At 40.7% G+C, this 12,115-nt stretch overlaps 1 protein-coding gene across 1 annotated transcript; it reads right to left on the bottom strand.

Moving 5' to 3' along the window:
• Positions 1 to 7,132: 7,132 nt before the first annotated feature.
• Positions 7,133 to 9,750, bottom strand: six6a (SIX homeobox 6a). Its single transcript, XM_033642227.2, has 2 exons — positions 9,036 to 9,750; positions 7,133 to 7,922 (listed from the first exon to the last, which is right to left on the bottom strand). The coding sequence occupies exons 1-2, from the start codon at positions 9,605 to 9,607 to the stop codon at positions 7,757 to 7,759; spliced, it is 738 nt and encodes a 245-aa protein (XP_033498118.1). The 5' UTR covers positions 9,608 to 9,750; the 3' UTR covers positions 7,133 to 7,756.
• Positions 9,751 to 12,115: the final 2,365 nt, after the last annotated feature.

Genomic DNA, 12,115 nt, shown 5'->3' with positions numbered 1-12,115 from the left:
AATGGAGGTATTGTCAGTTTAAATTAGCCTATTGACCATTCATGGCAATATGGCAGGAGGCTCTGTGTTAAGAGAAGACAGATACCTACTGAAAATCTTGCTGGCAGCCTGTAAAAAGGCCATCATGAAGAAATGGTACGAGGCAGAAGCACCAACACAAGATGAATGGCTGAAAATTATGAATGAAAACTATGATATGGAAGTGTTAACCCACAGGATGAGGACTCAAGAGGAGCGATGTCGAGAGCAATGGGAGAAATGGACTGTGTTTTCATGTTAACGACAAGATGAGAGTGTCAGTAACTGACAGGTCACAGGGATGAATAGCTTTTGAGAGATAGGGCTATCTAGACCTTTTTTTATTTGTATATCTGTTTTTGTTTGTTTTGTATTTTGTTTTCCTTCTTTTCTGTACGTTTTTATGAAGACTCAAAAAACAGCACGCACACCCAAAAATGATTAATACTGGGTGCTGGACAGGAGAACAAATACAAAAATACAATAACAGGTTTGCATACCAGAAACTGCTCCTTTTGGAGATTTTAATTAGTGGTGACATGATTAAAATTTTCAAAAGGTGCAGTTTTTGTATTTCTCCACCTTTTCATAAAATGTTGTAAAACAATAAAAATAAAATGTTAATAAAAAATTAACTGGTTTAAATGAGCATTCATTAATATGTTTCACCACAAGGTGGCAACTCTGCAGTGGGATATCTGTGATTATTTGGTACCTTTATGTTGCAGCGTTGGCTGAAGTCAAACAAATCTGTCCAAACTCTATTCATTTCCTCATTTTACTCAAGACATTTCCTGTTCTGGATTTTGAATCCATAGCTAGCCTAACTAGGGAGACTCACCACTAACCACTGCTATTGAGGTTGAGCAAAATTCCAAGGAAAAGGTGTCAGGTTGGAGACATGATGCACATTTAGTTGAAATAATGGGGCAGCAAATGTACCGGAGGTGCCCCTTTGGATGCGCCCCTGGAGCCACACTCAGTCTCTTTATAGTAAAGATGCAAATACAACATCTCTCAGAAAGTAAGAAGGTAATCTGGCGCCCCACCCTCTAGCTGGCCCCCTTGGAGGACGCCTATGTCGCCTATTGGGAGATCCGCCACTACACATGCAGGTGTAATGTTTGGGTGTCCGCATACTTTTGGCCACGTAGTGTGCAATGGTCTGATATGCTTTTATCCCTAAAGGATTTCATCATGTTCAAAAAGGTCAAAGAACTTGTTCGACCTATGGAGAAACGAAGGAGAGGCCAAAATAACCAGACTCGTTAATGCGGTTTCACTCTGCTGCGGGAGAGACTCTGTACAATGATTAAACAGACAATACTGTAGACAGGGTTTACTGCACAGATTAAAAGAATCACGTGAGGTTTTAACCACAAAATGTCAGTGATATGAAACTGATCTGATAAATTATGGATCAGACTACTGATGAATTAGTGAAACCGTGTCTCTGTCCATGGTGCTGAAAGTCTCCTGCAGCGTTACACTGTTGATCCAGTGGCTCAGTGTATATAAAGCAGAATTTACTCAACATAAATTTAACTAATATGGAGTATGGCTCCCTGAATTTAGATTTTAACTTAAGCCTGGGACATGCATTGTGTCAATCTGCGTCCTTAAATCCAGAGGTCCTCTGTTGGATTAGGTCACGTCCCTTAGTTCTGTCTCTGGAAATTTGGAGACTTTAAAAAGAGATTAGGTTTTACTATCACACACAAACTACACCTGATGCTTTTTTAGATCACTTCCAGTACTCTTTAGAGTCAACATCTTTAATTGGGGCTATTTCAAAAATGTTAAAAAAAAAATTCTGAATTGTAAATTAGAATAAAATAATAATAAAATATGTCAAAGAAATATTATTTTCTCTGACAGAATTGTGCAGAAAATTTTGCAACATTTAGACAACCATGGACAGAAATATAATTTACTGAAATTATAACTAACAATTAACGCCAAATAAATAAATAAGTACAATTCAACTATTTATTTATTCCATTTTCCCCCCACTATTTCGGTGTGTAGTTAAACTTTTTTAGATGGGTGGAGGGAGTTGCACTGATTTCCTTAGTATTTCTAAAGTTATCTTAAAATAAAATCAGTTTGTTTAGATTTTACAGTCCAACAGGTGAGTGAACTGTCTGCTTAAAATTGAGTACAATATCCTGCATCTACTATCTAACTCCATCTCAGTTTGTTCCGGACAGAAATGGTGAGGAGAGCCACACATTTGCTTGATAAACCTCTGTCTCCCTCCTGCAGATCCATGTGAGGCAGCACAGCCGCCAGGGGGCGTCACTACTCTGCAGCTCCCATGTTTCAGTACTCTGTGAAGTCCTCTGAAGATGAAACTGCTGCACACCATAAATGAGATTGTTTCCCATTCTGTGAGAAGAAAACATCTCTGATGGGAAGGAAAACATGGGCCGGGTCACACAACGGCCTTGAAATAGCTGCATTTCCAAGGTTGGGGAACACTGATGGGGAGAGAGCGGCTTTCAAATGAATATTTTGACATAAATTCATGGACTTTCGTACAATGAGCTGACAGAAAAACGCCCCACTGATGATTTCTTTAGTCCTCGGAACAAACTATTTTGATAGCGAGTTTTTTTCCCCTCCAAAGATCACCCAGTGAGTTCGGGTTTAACCTTGTAAACAACAAGCAATAGTTGTTGTTTTTTTTTTAAGTTGGAGTGTGGATGGGATGGAGAGTGCTTTGGTTGAAAAGGGGGAAGAGGGCGGAGAACAAAAGCCCTGCTGAAAAGGACAAGTTTCCCCCGCTGAGTGACCTCGACCACTTCAGGAGGCGTGTTGAGAGGGACAAATGTGACGGCGTGACAGTGTCACTGTTAGCCCTACACTGCTGCAGTGTTACTTTGATTATTAGCACTATTACTATTTATTATTAAGCAACAGCAATTATTATCCCTATGCAAAACATAGAGCTGATTATAGGGATGGAGCAAAGCAAGCCTGACTTTTTACTTAAGTATAAGTAACAACACCAAAATGTAGAAATGCTCTGATGCAAGAAAAAGTCCTGCATTCAAAAAATACTATAAAAATAAAGCACCAAAGTCCTATTTATTATGCAGAATGACCTTTTTCAAAATAATTGATATTATATTATTGATGCATTATTGTACAGACATTACTACTGCTGCAGTTTACATAATTTAAACCTAATTTAAACTACTTTATACCCTGCAATATAGCCTCATTTATAATAATAATACATCATAATTTATTGGTTGATTATACACTCAAGGGGGAATTCATTAGATATACCTGTCAATATATACTGCAGCCCTCTTTACAACACTCCTTATGTTCTTTTTTTGTGAAAAAGTGTCTATTAAATTAACTGTTTACTATCAAGGTTAAAGGTGGTGACATGCTGGACTGCAGAGGTGTTTCTATTTGTTTGTCCTCCTTAGAAGTGTTTCTAATATTCTGACCCCTTCATTTCTGAGTATAATGCAGCCCAACACATCACTAACCTTTATTCTAAGACATATTATTAAATTAAAAACTCTATAGCAGCATCAAAGACTGAACATTACAGGCTTCATAAAAGTAGGCAGCTGTAGTGGTTTGCATCAGACTGTACAGGTGTCACTGTATTTTGTTAAAGTGCCTAACCTGACAAATGAATGCGTGTGAAAAGTACAATATTTGCCTCAGAAATATAGAGGAGTAGGAGCATAAAATTGCATGAAATTAAAATATTCAAGTGACGTACAAGTGCAGTGCTCAAGTAAATATCCTCCCACCACTGGAAGGACCTGCACCTGCATCACAGAGACTAAACACACACATCCCGCTGGATGAGGACCCTCTACTCCCAGATTGTGAAATTTAATTTTACTGTTCAGTGACAGGATTTAGATTCTTGCATGCAGCAGGTCCAGACGAGGTGTCTGCAGACATGTTAAAATACTGAGCACACTTGTGTTTCTCAGGCAAACTATCTGGATGTTCTAGTCTTCTGTGAGTATTATTAAAAGCAGTGTGGACCCCAGAAGTAAAATGTTGAGCTACCAATACAACTGCATTTGAGTACATGAAGCTGGATACATTTCAGTTTGTATATAACAGCTGATCACCCCCCTGTAACTGCAAATAATTAAACTCACAATAAATAGATAGGCAGATAAAGCAGCATGGCGATAAAGCACAGAGCTGCTGTGGTAAAAGTTGCAGCTCAGCAATTTGGTTTAGAGCATCAGCAAAACGGGGTGGAAACTGGGAGATGCCACTTAAAAAGGGTGGACGCTGCAAAGTCTCTCATCTCACATATTAAAGCTGGAGGACAACATGAACACTGCTATTTAGAAGAAGAAAAAAGCACATTAGAGGGTTCGTTTCTGCGTCTGTTAATGTCACAAAAGAAGCAGTGACGTGCAAAGAGTCTGCGCCTTCATGCTCAAAGTTTGGAGAGTTGGAGAGTTGGACTGTTGGACGGTTGCTACAGTATTTGTGACCTTGAGGATGTTGTAGATAAAAGGTGCTGCTGATGTCACCCCCATAGCTACATTTTTAAATTCCTCTCTTTTGGTTAAAGAGTCAGCCCTGTAGCCCTGGACTCAGAAAAGCATTTTGCAGGTCTACGAGAATATAAACAGTTTAATCATGCACCAACACTGGACGTGGACGTGGCTCGCTGCATTTAATCTGAATAATTTATAAATCTACACTTGTTTTTATTTATTTTCTATTTAATCTTATTTTAAATTGCTGTTCTCTAATTATTTAATAAACTAAAATACACATTTTCAATTCAGTAAAATTCATTATTATTATTTTTTCAATTTATTGTATTTTATTATTATTATTATTTGTATTTATTTCACATGAATTAGCCTATCGGTTGGACTTATACTACTCTCAATATTATAATACACATATTTAATATTCTGGTATAAATTGTGTGATTAAATACGTGTTTAAAATGTTTAGGGCTTTATTACATATAACTAAGTAACAGGGATCAGACCCAATCAGACACAGATGCTGTGCAGACAGATACCCAGGCTGTCATGTCTGTGCAGTCATTTATGCTGACAAGCTATAGCGCGCTGCAGAGTGTCTGCACACTGTGCGACGTCGACAGATTCAATAACAATAAAGACGTATAGCCAAGGCTGCAGCCCGTCCTTCAACACCTATCACATCCACCGCTGAAAGAGCCACTACTTATATGCAAGTTAAGCTCACTTATCCGACAACCCTTAACTTGTCTGCCCACCAGATGAATAGAAGAAAGGTTTTCTCCACAATGCCAAGAACAGGTTAGAGCGAACTATATTTAATAAATTACTGAAGCATATGTGCTGCGCCCGTGAGGAGGCCACTACAAGTCAGACAACAATCAACTGGTAATTAAATCCTTTTAATAGGCCAAGCCATGAGCTCAAAAACCCGCACGCGCGCACGCACACACGCTGGAGAGAAGTTGTGATTTCCGTGCCCCAGACTACCCTCACAGGAGGCTTTTCTTTGGAGAGGGACCCGCGGTCGCTTCCCTTTACAAAACAGCGGCGGGGCCCCTTTTGTCCGAGCAGGGACCCCAGACCCATCATTAGCACTGATTACCGCTGACCAGTTTGACAACCTTATTGACTGCGAGAAAGACTTTTTCATCCAGTCCCCCGGTCGTCCGTATTCTCAATAGAAACGGAAATATTCAGCCATTTTGTCCCCGTGGTTTGAAAGAGGAGCAGCAAAAAAATATAAAAAGGAGAACCTCTCCCCCCCTCCCTCCTCAACCCCATTTATTTCCCTTCACTTGTTTCCTCTCTCTCCATACACATTTAGCTTCTGTGTTGTTGAAGCTGAAAGGCTTTTGTCTGTTGCAGAAGTTACTGTAGCCTAATTAATTGCAAATTGGACGGAACCAGGTGTCTGCCCCATCAGTTGGAAAAGCCCAACGTTGCTTTGCTCTTATTCTGTGCATCACCACCTTGAGGCTTCACTGTAGGTCATTTGTTCTGGTTTAAAGTCTATTTACAGACCAGTAAATAAATAATAACATGCTGTGCAGGTAGATTTATTTTAAAGGCATTGTTTTAAACGGAAGAGACTATTGTGGGGCTGCAACTATTAAGATTATTGTCATTAAAATGTGGAAAATGCTCATCAAAATGTCCCAGAGCTCAAATTAACATCTCCAAATTGCTTCTTTTTACCAACCAACACTCCAAAACCCAAACACTATTATTCATTTCCTACATAATACATTATTAACCATCATAAATGACAAATAAAACAGCAATTTCTTGCATTTAAGAAGCTAAAACCTGCAAATATTTGCTATTTTTTCTTTAAAAATGACACAAATAAAATGAATTAATCATTATCAGAATAGTTGCCAATTAGTTTTCTGTAGATCAAATGATCCATTAATTGGTTGCAGCTTTTATTACAGAAGATTTCAGTTCGGAAGGATGCAACAAAATAATATAATAATATATTATTTTAAGACAGCCTTCCACAGAGAGGAAGTGAAAATAGTGGGGACATTTAATTAAAGGAGGGACACTGCTGGATTTAAATTGAGCCTGCAGTCAACTAAAACCACAAAACTGGGCAACACAAATAAGCCATTTTTTCCTAAAATAATTTGTGATTTTCAGATTATATATGTGTGCATTAATGCTCCACAAATTCAGCCATAATTAATCCGTCATTTTGTGTTAATTCCAAGGATGCATCTGCACCATGCACGGCCTATTTCCTAAATTAAAGCCTGTCTTGGGAAAATGGACACTTGCAGAGATTTTTGAAGGAGCCCAGTCCCTATATTGTGTGTGTCCCTCTCCACGGGCAGAATAAGGCCCGTTTGCACAATCTGCTGTGTTTTGATCTCTATGATCTCTCTCGCAGATCATCCGGGTTAGTGAGTCGGCCTCTCTGTGACCTCTCGCTGTCACCCTGCATTACACGACGCAAAGCATGTTGGCCAATTAGGCCTCGCTGTGAAACGTGTCAGGGAATACAGCACAGTGGCGTTATCATCACGAAAAGAGGATTTTATATAAGAATATTTTTTTTTACAATCTCATCACCCCACACAGCATTTAAAAAAATAAGAGTAAACTTTATACTCTCTTGATCAACAATTATTTTATTAAGTTATCTTTACTGTTTTTTTTTCTTTTACTGAAACACATTTTCACTAAAGCGCGCATGCTCAACAGGTTCACCTGTGTACAAGGTAAGTATTAAAAACACCAAGCAAATGAATATGAAATTCGAAGAGACAGAGCAGATCGTTTTTTAAATAGGCAAATAAACATTATTTATAAAACTTTGAAAGTAAAGTAAAAATATCACAGTTCTTTTTCAACATGAAATACCCACAGAGAACAGCAGGTTAGGCGCTCGGATGCCTTCATCCCTTCTTTTTTTGTTGTAATTGTTTTCTTCTTTTTTTTACTTTTCATCTCGGGGCGTTGGTTTATTAGTCCGTCAAATATGTGTCTTCCGTATTAAGTTCAGTTATCCGCACGTGGGTAAAACGCAAACAAAAAAATGTAGGCCTAAAAGGAAAAGGACGGGCAGTCCGCCGCAGATCACAGATCCCCTCATGTTTTGGCACCCGTCAAATATCAGTTCATGTGTGTGTGTATGTGTGTGTGTGTTTAACTCAACGCAGGCACTATGACTTGTTTTATTGGATTGTCTTTCACTCGTATCCCTCTTTAACTCATCAACACCGTGGATCTGCCCGTCAGATGTCACATTCACTGTCGCTGGAGGTGATGGAGATGGCCGAGGCGGCTGCTTTGCTGGACAGACTGGCCTCTGGACTGGACGAGTTCCCCAGGCGGTCCACGGTGCCGTCCTCGTCCGCCAGGGAGCGGACCGAGCCGCCGGACAGGACCTGCTGCTGGAGCCTGGGCAGAGGACACGGAGAGACGGAGCAACGTGACACAAACATCCACCACTTTGCACAGACTTTATTATATACAGAATAATCAGACTTGTTTTTCGGATATTTATTTTTCTAATGCCTAAGAAAATTAGATATGTGCAGCTTCTATTTTAAGAGCTGGATTATTTTATATTTATATTTATGCTCTATTTTTTCAGTGTTTAAAAAATCCTGAAACAGCCAGCAGTAAATTAAATAATTCTATCATTCTTAGCCTTTAAAAACACAATATAAAATCAAAATATAAAATCAAAACGCAAAACTGGCTTTTTTCTGGGATCCACACTTAAAAATATTCCTCACAAAAACAAACAGCAGTGTTGTGCAAAAGAGCCACAGCAAGATTGATTTTTAAACAAAATAATAGCTTAAACCAACAGGATAATTACAAATGTGCCTAATGTTGGCTATAGATTATACCACTTTATGTTAATGGGAAAATTATGGGCTGTTTTAGCTGTATTAAACATGACCAATACAGCAGTGTGACCTCCACCCACACTGTAATAGCCCTTTCAACTGATTGTAATTAGAAATTACATCATATTATCTATGAAACTATATTTTAGATATTAGATTAGATAATGCACTGACCTAATGGGGTGCACTGACAGTCACATAAGCACATGTGACAGTGGTTTATTCGTGTTAGGTTGTGTTAATGTTATTTATTACAATTAAAAGTAAAATTATGAAGCTAGAGATTTGTTATCTCAATCTATAATTACAGGTAAGGTTTTTTTTTTTTTTTTTAAAAAAATATTATTATTATTAGGCAGTGCTGGTGGGCTATTTTCTGCATTTTAACACCCTTTAATTATAATTTCATTACAAAGAGTGTGAGCAACCTTTATTACAAAAGGAAAAGGCCCTGATTTTAGGATCACAGATTGATTTTTTATCTATTATCAAGAGAAATTATGTCAGAAGTGAATGTATCTAAGAAGCGTGGGTTAGGCCTGTTCTGTTTTATTAAACTGAGTAAGGATGCTTGTGTTTTTTCCTTTTCAAAAATGTGTCCAAATAATTTGTTGAAGCTACGGTGATGAGGAACCAAGAGATGCATGCAGCTCACCTGTTCTTCGCAGCCGCTGCTCTGTCTCTTTGTCTGCGATTTTTGAACCAGTTTCCTACTTGTGTGGGTGTAAGTCCTGTAGCCTGTGCAAGCTCCCTCTTTTTACTGGGATTCGGGTAGGGATCCTGCAAATACCATTCTCGTAACAAGTGCCGGGTTCTCTCCTTGAAGCAGTGGGTTTTCTGCTCTCCATCCCATATGGTTCTGGGTAGGGGGAACTTCTTCCGCACCCTGTATTTGTCCACCGGCCCCAGCGGGCGTCCCCGCAGCTTCTCCGCCTCCTGGTAGTGCGCTTCGAGCCACAGCGCCTGCAGCTTCGTGTGCGACTCTTTGGTGAACTTGTGGTTCTCCAGGATGTGGTAGAGTTCACGGAAATTGCCGGTGTGGAAGGCGACGACGGCCCGGGCCCTCAGCACTGACTCGTTCTTGTTGAGGACCTCGCAGGCCGCTGGCGCGACGGGCAGCGACCAGAGGAAGCGGCCGAGGCGCTCGACGTCCCCGCTCTCCTCCAGAGTCTCGCAGACCCCGGCGACCTGCTGGGGGCTGAAATTCAAGATGGGCAGCTGAAACATGGAGGCTTCTCCTGTGTTTCCCTCTCCCCCTCCTTTCTCCTCTCTCTCTCTCTCTCTCCTCCGCGTCGGGTCCTCCTGTTTCTGCTCTCCGTGCGCCAAAGCAGTCCAAGGCACCCAAAAAACAAGGCAATCCCAAAGTTACCGAACCAATCGTCTGACCAGCCGTGAAAAACGCGCACACACCACAACGCCGCGGAGGAGGACCGATGCTGCGTGGGGGCCGGCTACCGCATCCTCGGGCTTGGCAAACTTGGCAGGCAAAGGGCTGAAGGTGCGAGGAAATTAAAGCCGGAGCCGTGATGTATTTTTCAAGGTAGGCTGGGATTGGAAGTACGAAAGAATTAAAGCCGGAGCCGAGATGTATTTTTTAAGGGGGGAGAAAAAGACAGTCAGGCCCCCTCCGATGATTTCCTATTGGACTTGGCAGATTGGCTGCCCGGTTGCCATGGATGCACGTCAATCACTGTCAAGTTCGGCCAATCAGGCGGAAAGGAGAGCTCAGCACCTCCCTTTTCAAAAATAATATAAACATTTTGACCTTTTTGATTCGCGTCTTCAAACGTTTAGCTGCCCCGCCGTGCTTTGCAAACACCCTCTGCCTTTGTGTTACAGAAACACCCTTCAGTCTATATAGTCAAGTGACACAGCAGCCACACGGGCTCGGCTCAGGCTCCCTTTAGAGCTCTTGAAACCGGCTCAACACAGCAAAAAGACACGTCCACGCTGATAGGCTGCCCTGCCCTGAAACCCACGGATAATATTAAGACAACAGTATCATATTTGCACAGTTGTGTTAAGTGTGGCCTATTAAAATCTACCTTATATAGTGATGGCTTTCAGTTTGATCTATATTTCTATTATATTTCACGTGGCTACACATTTTGAATGCATGCCTTCATTTTATAAGATTTGTGTCGTTATGTTTAATTCCCATATATGCCCTTAAGGTTTATATCGATGCAGAATTGTAGGAATCGTTAAAAAAGGGTCAATGTGGGCTTTATTTCAACAGGACTGCGAATTATCAGCCAACTCAGTTGCGCAACCTTGACCAGCGTTTTGTCGAGGCTTCTTGCATTTCCAACCTCTCAAAAGTGCTAATTTATTAAAACATAATAAATCATATCAGACCCTAAGTTATGACGACGCATGCTCTTTTATGTGGGACATGAATAAAATGCTCTTTTTGAAAACACAGGCTAATTAATTGCTGTCATATTGGCAGTTGTGTGACGGTGATCCTGTGCAGGCTGCAGTTCAGCTACAGTATCTGCCTTTATTTACAGCATCAGCACACACATGGCGAGGCATGGTTGTAAAACATAGCAGGGAATACAAAACGTGATATAGGATTATCATGGCCCTGCCAGGCTACTCGGCTTTAGTATCAGACACACTCCGTTTTGTGCACAGGCTGATTTAGTAAATAAGAGGGCGGATAGATAGCGCAGATGGTTTGAAGTGTCGGGTCAGATTATTTCATGGCTGGATACAGTAGGAAAGTTCATTCTGACGGAAAAGCCTGATATTATTTTCACCGAACCCCCCCCCCCCCCCCCCACCCCCCCACCCACCCTCTTCCCCCCCCCCGCGCACACACACACACACACACACACACACACTCACTCTCTCCCTCTTCCCTCTCTGTCTCTCTCCCATGCACGCGCCCGCACGCGCACACCACACACTCGAGCTGAATCCCCTTCGGGCTCTTTTTGCATGAATTATAGACTCTCGATGCAGGGTTATGAAATGCCTTCTGCACAGGAAGCTGTTCATTCTCTTGCTGGTTAACTGCAGGCTGCAGCATCATAAAAAAATCTTAATAATCAAGAATTTTGCATGATGCCTCTTTCTGATGATGTTTACCAAAAATAAATAAATAAACCTGCGTTGACAAACAAACAAACAAACAAACAGGCCGCATCATCTATATGAAATTGCAATTTTATAGCACACAAATGAGCAATGAGAAGATTAAGACGAATCGGTGTCGCCATTCATTCACCCATATTATTACACCACCCGCTAAATGTTGGTAAATAAAGGATAAGACCTCCATCAGATGCAGCAGTGGAAGTAAACTCCGAGGGCGACTGACAAGGTGCTGCTCTGAAATATTCAGCTGCATGTGAATATTTCATCCATGCAGGCTGCCCGTCCCAACCTAAATTTACAAGGGCTGCAATATTTTTTTTTCTTCTAGGGAAGCGCGCATCAATAAAATATAGGCGAGTTTTGGATCTCTTAAACGGAGGGCTGGAAATAACAATTGTAGACTGTGCTCTGTAAGCAACACGTCTAGGGTTAGGCACTGTTTAAACATTTATGCAAGATAAAAAAAAAAAAAAACAAGGGCACGATTTTTTTTCTCATTGTGAATTCGTGTTTTAGTGTCGCTGCGCCACTAAACAGGTGCGGCACATATTAATCCTATAGAAAACCCCGCATATAGGTCATTTAATTCGACTATTATCGCTGTTTTTTAATTGCTCTCACATCTCCATC

This window comes from Epinephelus lanceolatus, chromosome 15 (genome assembly GCF_041903045.1).
Source record: "Epinephelus lanceolatus isolate andai-2023 chromosome 15, ASM4190304v1, whole genome shotgun sequence".
Classification (NCBI taxonomy): domain Eukaryota; kingdom Metazoa; phylum Chordata; class Actinopteri; order Perciformes; family Serranidae; genus Epinephelus; species Epinephelus lanceolatus.
The sequence above is the reverse complement of the archived record's forward strand: the minus strand, read 5'-3'. Positions and strand labels throughout refer to the sequence as shown.